Below are 8,622 nucleotides of genomic sequence, written 5' to 3'. Positions count from 1 at the left end.
CCTCATGTTCCCGTACAGAAGCAGAATTTATTGGCTTACGGCAAGAACTATAAGAGATGGAGTCTTATACAACCATGGATCTTGATTTCTATTGGACTATGTCAATCCCCCACGGGGTTNTGGGCTCTTTCCCAGATTTCTCCTTGTCAACCCCTCGACTGCTCACAATCGACTTCTCAACTTCATCTTCAAGCGCCTCAAGCTACTTCAAATACCTCGAAATTCGACTCTCAGCAAGCGAAAACACACCGCATTACGCTATAATCCTACGAGACTTGCAGAAAGCAGCCTCGCTTTACTCTATAATAACCTCCAACCGTCATATCTACCTACTCATCGTGGAAACCGTACACATGGCTACCAACACCATGCCGTTTACCTGTCCGTCTATGGTCACTAGACCAAGAACAACTCGTCCTTCCGGCTCCTATATCACCTGGAGCGATGTCATCCGCTCTAATCGATCTCCATCTCCGGTCATTAGACGCCTTCGAACCCATCCCTCTGCGTCTACAGTCACTACCCCTGACAGTTTCCTTTTTCCCACTCCCAATCCTCCATGCACACTCGCTAGGCGTGGTGCAATCCGCCGTTCCGTTCCCAAACCCATTACGCTCTATTCAGCCTGCCCTCTGACAAAAAATATTCCTGGAACTGACTCGATCTCGACTTGCCGCAAGCACGATAGTGCACGCAACCACCACGTCTCCGGAACCCGTATTTCCGACGCACCTTATTTCTCTGATATATCGCCCTTCTCTAACTGCTCCCCTGACACCTCATCCCCCGACACCTCCTTTAACACCACCACCACCACCACTACATCCTCCTCTGACATCTTCTCCACTAACATCCACTCACCCTCTGATACTTGCCCCTCTGACATTACCTCTCCTGATGTTCCCTCTTCTGCAACCGCCTTCTCCTCTGACACCTCCACTGAATGTAACTGCGGCTCAATAATATTCGACGCCTTGGACAACAGTCTTGGGGGTACCCCCTCCATTACCAAGGCCCTTGAAACCGTCCGCCTGTACGGCGGCTGCGACGGACTAAAGCGTATCATCGACCCCATCGAACAGTTGAGCCTCTGCAAGATATGCACCAAGGATGAATCCCTCCGAGATTTCTTGCACTTGGTCTGCAACGGAGTCATTCGGCAATACCGGCATTTCTACTACGCACTCAAGGAACACTACGAAACAGTCGACTACCGGCTTGGATTAGGCTCCAGCCACGAAAGAGAGCAGCACGACTGTACTTTCGTGCTCTATGCCGTTCAAATCGTGCGCATAATTGCCAGCGTCGACCGACTCAATCGCATTCTTCCCGAACAGCCGCTCTACGACGAAGATGCCTGGTATGCCCTAGCCAACCAGGGCGAGCAACTGGTCGACGCCACCGGCCGACTCCGAGAGCAGGTGGTCTTGGGTGACGGCTGAGGGAAGGGGGTTTTATTAACTTAACTCATGTTGTACGCGGTGCATGTACCTAGAACTATGGCAGGTGGGAAGGCCGGGCGGGCGGTGGGAAAAGGCCTTCACACCGAGATGGTTATGAGCCGTCTTATATATCATCAACTACCCTCAATACCTACAATGAATCATTCGACCACATTTGACGATGGTAGTAGTAGTAGTAGTAGTAGTAGTAGTATAGATGTTCTGTAGAAGTATGTATAAGCCTCAAGCCTAATGTCCATCCCCATTGGTTGCATTTCCAACCAGTAATAATAAGATTTTAGTAGTATGCTGCAGAACATCCCGAAAAGGCCGTCAATAGAAGCCCGGCTTGAATAACACAGTGGATGCCTCAGGCGACAAACACCCCCGTAGATCTGCTGCGCCTCCCGTTTCACTTGCTGATCTCCTCCAACTCTCCGGCCGTCGTGTCGGAAACTCAACCTTGACAATCCCTCTTCTGCTTTGATTCTCGAGTCCATGACTGCATTCGTTCTTTAAGAGCACGAACCGGTGCACAAACTGTTCACTACCTTTCGCACTCCTCTTCGACCCCATCACCGCCGATCCCCCGAGCCGACGATAACGATCCCTCGGCTCTTATCTACCGGAGCTGCCAGTGACTCCCTTCCACCGCTACCCTCGTGATCATATGTGACACGGAGACACTCTCCAGCCTTGCCTCCTTTAGGATCCTCTCCCAGAATGGGGAAATACCAAGAGGATGACAACAACGAATTCCTCCCCATGAGCAGTCCACGGCCGTCCACGTCCTCAACATCCTCCGATTCGGGTCTCTCCGTCGATACCACCGCCTACCCCGAAGAATCCAAGTACACTTCAACCGCCCCCGGCGCCGGTGGACTGTCCGATGAGAATAGATACCGAGATGTAGAAGAGGGAGAAGCAGGGGCAGACGAGCCGTTCCTCCCTTCGGCAAAGAAGCAAGCTGCCTCCGGAAGCCGCACGTCTCGTCTGATTTGGGGCCTGGTGATACTCTGCGTCGCCGGTTGGCTTTGGGGCCTGGTGTTGTTTGTGACTCAAAATCGCTCGGCCCAGCAGTCAGTTTCCGAAGCGCTGCAATCGCACGAGTCGGGTGCGATCTCCGGGAGTTCGAGTTCTGGAAAACCGGTTACGCTGGAGCAGGTGCTTACGGGACAGTGGCTTCCTCGGTCCCATGCTGTTTCTTGGATTGCAGGACCTAATGGCGAGGATGGTCTTTTGGTGGAGCAAGGAGAGGATCAGGGCAAGGGATATTTGCGGGTCGACGACATTCGGAGTCGCAAAGGCGATGCGACTAGCCAGGAAAGCAGGGTGCTGATGGAAAAGGCAATTGTGCAAGTGGATGGACGGACGATCTTCCCGGTCTCAACATGGCCGAGCCCAAACTTGAACAAGGTGCTGCTTTTGTCCGAGCGCGAGAAGAACTGGAGACACTCTTTCACTGGGAAATACTGGATCTTCGATGTGGCTACCCAAACCGCACAGCCGCTTGACCCAAGTAATCCTGATGGACGCGTGCAGCTCGCAATCTGGTCGCCAACCTCAGATATGGTCGCCTTCGTGAGGGACAACAACCTGTACTTGCGCAAATTGTCCTCGAAAGAGGTGGTTCCTATTACAAAAGACGGCGGTGCGGATCTTTTCTACGGCATTCCCGATTGGGTCTATGAGGAAGAGGTCTTCTCGGGCAATAGCGTAACATGGTGGTCGGGAGACGGGAAATACGTGGCTTTCCTGCGAACCAACGAGACGGCTGTCCCTGAATTTCCCGTCCAGTACTACCTGTCACGGCCATCTGGCAAGCGACCTCCCCCGGGACTAGAGGATTACCCAGAAGTCAGGGAGATCAAGTACCCCAAGGCTGGCGCTCCCAACCCCGTTGTCAGTCTACAGTTTTACGACGTTGAGAAACAAGAAGTCTTCTCGATCGAAGCACCGGATAATTTCGAGGATGACGATCGCATCATCATCGAGATCGTGTGGGGCACCGAAGGGAAGATCCTTGTGCGCGCAACCAACCGAGAAAGCGATGTCCTGAAGGTGTTCTTGTTCGACACGAAAGCCAGAACTAGCAAGCTTGTACGTGTTGAGAATGTCGCTGATATCGACGGTGGCTGGGTAGAGCCTACGCAGTACACATGGTTCATCCCAGCAGATCCCAGCAATGGCCGCCCTCATGATGGATATCTCGATACTGTGATCCACGAGGGCTACGAGCACCTGGGTTACTTCACGCCCCTGGACAACTCAGAACCCATTCTCCTCACTCAGGGCGAGTGGGAAGTAGTGGACGCGCCCACCGCCGTGGACTTGCGCAAAGGCATCGTGTACTTCATCTCTACAAAGGAATCCCCCACTGAGCGGCACCTCTACCAGGTGAACCTAGACGGATCCAACCTCAAGCCTCTAACAGACACCTCCAAGCCCGGCTACTACGACGTATCTTTCTCCCACGGAACCGGCTACGCCCTTCTCAGCTACCGAGGTCCTTCCATCCCATGGCAAGCGATCGTCAACACCGAGACCGACGAGCTGAAGTATGAGGAGACCATCGAAGACAACGCCGGCCTGGCACGTATGGTTGACTCATACGCCCTTCCCACTGAGATCTACCAAAACGTGACAATCGACGGCTTCACCCTACAAGTCGTCGAGCGCCGTCCCCCACACTTCAACCCAGCCAAGAAGTACCCGGTCCTCTTCTACCTCTACAACGGCCCACGCTCCCAAACCGTCGACCGCAAATTCAACATCGACTTCCAATCCTACGTCGCCTCGAGCCTCGGCTACATCGTCGTGACCGTTGACGGCCGCGGCACTGGTTTCTCTGGCCGCAAAACCCGCTGCATCGTCCGCGGCAACCTAGGCTACTACGAAGCCTACGACCAAATCACCACGGCGAAGCTCTGGGGCGAGAAGCCTTATGTCGATGAAACCCGCATGTCCATCTGGGGCTGGAGTTACGGCGGATTTATGACACTCAAGACATTGGAACAAGATGCCGGGCAGACCTTCCAATACGGCATGGCCGTAGCCCCTGTGACTGACTGGCGACACTATGGTAGGCCCCTCCTTAACCCTCTTCACTTCTAACCTCACGCTAATACTAATAATAAATAGACTCGATCTACACCGAACGCTACATGCACACCCCAGCCCACAACCCCAACGGCTACGACAACACATCCATCACCGACATGACCGCGCTCCAACAAACCGTGCGATTCCTCGTCATCCACGGCGCCTCGGACGACAACGTCCACATTCAAAATACGCTCGTCCTCGTGGATAAACTGGACCTGGCGGGCGTGCAGAACTACGATTTGCATTTCTATCCAGATTCAGATCATAGTATCAACTTTCACAATGCGCATAGGATGGTTTATGAGCGTGAGCCCCCCTTCCCCTCCCCGATCCCGTGATTGTCAGGTATGGATGGTATCGAGACATGTACTAATGATAGTGATGATAGGACTATCGAGCTGGCTCGTCAACGCTTTCAACGATGAATGGCATCGCATAGCGGATCCGGTCCCGGATGACTCGATGTGGGAGAAGGTGAAGAGGTCGTTGCCGATGTTGGTGAAATGAATCGAATTGATTTGTTGCATCGTAGTTATATTTCTTTATTCTATTATGTTTGATACTAGTGCATACATATATCATCATGGTTTCGGGTTCATTTTAGTTCCTACATACTACATAGCATGATACGTATGTATGGACATGTTAAAGGCGTTTTCTAATTACTATAGGTACTCATCTATCACGGAAAAAGGAAGTACTTTAATCGCATTAAAGCATTACAATAGTAGTAGTATTTTTCATATCACCATGCAACTGAAACAAACAATCAACAAAACATCCCAACATCTCTATGCTATGCAAGTTTCAGCTCAAAACCAACATCAATACATCAACATCAACATCTGTACAATGAATGCATATAGCAAGAAAATATGAACAGATATCCCGTGCGATCGAAGTGGAACGCAGGAAACGAAGCGAGTGAAAGGAACGACACACGAGGTATATAGTATATAATATATACAAAAAGAGCGACGATATTTCTCCTCGTCCAAACCAACTCAAATATGCACAAGATGCAACAACAACAACGTGGGTATAAACTCTCTACAAGCAGTGATATCAACAACACCGCAGAGTCATTCAATATCAGACGATGTTGCTACCACCACTGCCACCTTCAATGCCCCTGAAAATGCTCGATTGCAGAAACTCCTCTCTCATAATCATGCTGACATCTGAGTTGCGATACTGATGCAGATCCTCACGTTGCAGACCACGCAGCTGCTCTCTTCCAGCGGTAGAAATAGACTGAGAGCGCGAATGACGTCCGGAGCGGCTCACCACCGGCGACAAACGACCAGGGGAAAGATGAGTATCTCCGCCTGGTCCACCGGAGAAAGACAGTGTCTGCCGGGGTGCAAAGACAGGGAGGGAAGCGCTGCTGGGGAGGCGCATGAAGGAGCTCGCGTCCGTGGAGGTATTACTTAGACTGGACCGGATAGACGAAGGACGTTGATTGCCGGTGGGCAGCATCGGAAAGTTCGAGACGGAGCTGTAGAGAGTGGACATGCCTGATGCAGCGGACGAGCGCCAGGAGTTGACCGCGCTGCGGGGGATAGTGATGACTTCTTCGTCGATGGGGAGGGTCTGCTGCAGCGCCGTGGCGACGTCCGTGGGCTCTTGGAGGTTGACGTGCGGACGGTTGGCCATGATCTTAGCGGATTTGCCGATCCAGAGCATTTGCTCATGTTCACGGAGGTAGCGATCACCGCTGAAGGATTTCTGGACGATCTTGCGGGTCATCATTCCCAGTTTGCGACGGTGCTCGCTCTTCTCGTACATGCGACGGGTGATCTTGGCGACGTCGTCGGGGGTCGGGGAGGAGGTAAGCACTGGTGGTGGAGCGTCGTCTTCGGCGTACTTGCTCCATTCGCCGAGGAGGCCGAGCATGGTGATTTGGGCCTTTGCGAGGGCGAGGGCGTCGTTGGGGGCGACGACGGCGCTGAAGCGGGAGAAGTCATCTGGGTCGCTGAGGACGCGGAGGGAGGCGCCGACGTCGGTGCAGACGACGGGGGCGCCGGTTAGGGCGGCTTCGCCGAGGGCGAGGGGGAGACCTTCGGAGAGGGAAGAGTTGAGGAAGAGCCAGGTGTTCTCGAGGACTTTCATGGGGTCGGCGGTGCCGCGGAGGGTGACTTTGCCGCGGAGGCCCTTGGAGGCGATGATTTCTTGACATTCCGTGGAGTAGGTAGGGGCTTTGTCGATGGCTCCGTAGATGTCAAGGTGGTAGTCGTCGAACTTCCACTGGTTGATGATGATGTCCGCGGCCAGGAGGGCGATTTCGATGTCTTTGGCGTACCAGACGTGGGATAACATGGTGACGGTTGGGCGCTGGGATTTGATCTCTTTGACGGGGGCAAACTTCTGCATGTCTGTGATGCCGTTGACGACGGGGTCGACCTTGCGGCGGAAGACGTTGCGGTGCTCGATGGTGCCCTGGCAGGTGCCGATCTCGACTTCCCAGCCTGGGTTGAAGAAGTCGGCGCAGGGGGAGATGATATCGGCGTGGTGCAGGGTTAGGACCGAGGTGACGCGCATGAGGCCGAGTAGGGAGTTGCGGACGAAGGGAGAGAGCTTGCAAAGTGCGGATGACAGGCAGAGGTTGGTCTCACGCCAACTGATGGCATGGTCCCAGATCTGGAGTGTGCAGTTTCTCTTCACCTTGCAGACGACACCGTAAGATGCACTGACACTGTGGTGCGATGCTTGGAAGACATTGGGGATCTTCTCGGGGATTGGAATCGAGAAGATGAACAGGTAGCGATACCAGAGTTCCAGTGCAATGTCGAGAGAGGCCAGCGTGGGGAGTTCCGTGCGGAACCATTCAGACGAAGGGACGGTGTTGGGCATTTCTTGACTGAGCCACAGGTCGCGCCAGCTTTCCTTGACAATCTCACTGTCCCAGACTTGGGTCCAGTGCCGGGAATCTTGGAAGTAGGTGTTGAGATTGACCAAGGCTCGAGTCGCTTGCTGGATATCCGCCTTGGACAGATGGATAGCGCGAGCTCCCTTGACTAGTGCCGTCAAGATGGGGATGAAGTTCATCTTGATGTCCATCTCACTGGCGGAAGTGACATTCTCTACTTCCGAGTCCAGCTTGTTCCTGAAGAGACCGTGCGTGGGCGTGAGGAAGTCGAGACCCCAGAGAGGGACAACCTTCAAGGAAAGAATGTTCTGCTCGGTCTGGTGCTTGGGAATGCCAAAGTCATTGGCAGACTCGCAAATCATATGCCACTTGATAGTCCTCAGGGAGTTGATCATATCGCGTCGGCATGCAGAAACGCCACCTCCTTCGTTTGGCCAGGTACCATTGTCAGCAGCCATGACATGCAGGCTCTTCTCCGTATCAGCGCCAAAGTCCTTGGATCTAGTGTTGACGACTGCATCACCACCAGGGCCAAAGTTGAAAAGATCACTGATCTTCACGGCAAGCGGGGTCCAGCTAGAGATGTTGTCGTCCAGATCTGCACTGGCTGTGATGGTGTCTGCGCGGACATCCAGATACTTCTTGGCCGAAGCAAGGTCACCGCGATCCCGACTACGCCAGTAGGGAGCGAGGGTCTTATCTCGGCGCAAGAGTCGTTCATCCATCCAGCGAACGATGACACCATCAAAGTCGACACGTTCCTTCCAGGCCTTCCAGATCAACGAGCGAGCGCGAGACGTTGACACGGGGAAGCGCTTCTTGGTGAGTCCGAAGAACCGGCTGAAGATGCTTGAGTTCAAACTATCACAGTACAGGAGAGGATTGTCATGCACAAAGCTGGTGTGTTTCGGCTTGGCCAGCACTCCGAGGTAGTCGTGTTCCATCATGGGGGGCGTCTGCACCTTTTGTCCGTTGAGCGTGGTGAAGATAGTGGGATGGAACTTGTGATCGTAGAGCCAACGTGCCTCGTAGACATCGGCGCCCTGAACGAAAGTTGCCTCGGTGACCTTGGAGTGAGGGATCCAACGGTCTATCTTCTCGGGATGGCGCAGAGGAGGAGCGCACCATGAGACCGTACAAGTGATGTGTGAGAGTGCAAACTCGGCTCGAAGCAACTCGTCACCAAAACGGGGGTTCTTGCGATAA

General features: G+C 53.5%; 3 protein-coding genes across 3 annotated transcripts; 2 read left to right on the top strand and 1 right to left on the bottom strand.

The window, feature by feature from the left end:
- Positions 1–368: 368 nt before the first annotated feature.
- On the top strand, positions 369–1,442 carry An02g11430 (hypothetical protein; the record flags this gene model as incomplete). Its single annotated transcript, XM_059746628.1, has 1 exon — positions 369–1,442. The coding sequence occupies one exon, from the start codon at positions 369–371 to the stop codon at positions 1,440–1,442; it is 1,074 nt and encodes a 357-aa protein (XP_059600087.1).
- A 765-nt stretch (positions 1,443–2,207) lies between these two features.
- dapB (dipeptidyl aminopeptidase type IV dapB-Aspergillus niger) lies at positions 2,208–5,054 on the top strand (the record flags this gene model as incomplete). Its single annotated transcript, XM_001400232.3, has 3 exons — positions 2,208–4,524; positions 4,584–4,853; positions 4,936–5,054. The coding sequence occupies 3 exons, from the start codon at positions 2,208–2,210 to the stop codon at positions 5,052–5,054; spliced, it is 2,706 nt and encodes a 901-aa protein (XP_001400269.3).
- A 585-nt stretch (positions 5,055–5,639) lies between these two features.
- On the bottom strand, positions 5,640–8,621 carry An02g11410 (uncharacterized protein; the record flags this gene model as incomplete). The annotated part of the gene is made up of 1 exon (XM_059746627.1): positions 5,640–8,621. A coding segment is annotated over one exon (2,982 nt), but the record flags the coding sequence as incomplete, so codon positions are not given.
- Position 8,622: the final 1 nt, after the last annotated feature.

The sequence above is a fragment of the Aspergillus niger genome (genome assembly GCF_000002855.4).
Source record: "Aspergillus niger supercontig An02".
Taxonomy (NCBI): Eukaryota; Fungi; Ascomycota; class Eurotiomycetes; order Eurotiales; family Aspergillaceae; genus Aspergillus; species Aspergillus niger.
This window is presented reverse-complemented; position numbering and strand designations above follow the sequence as displayed.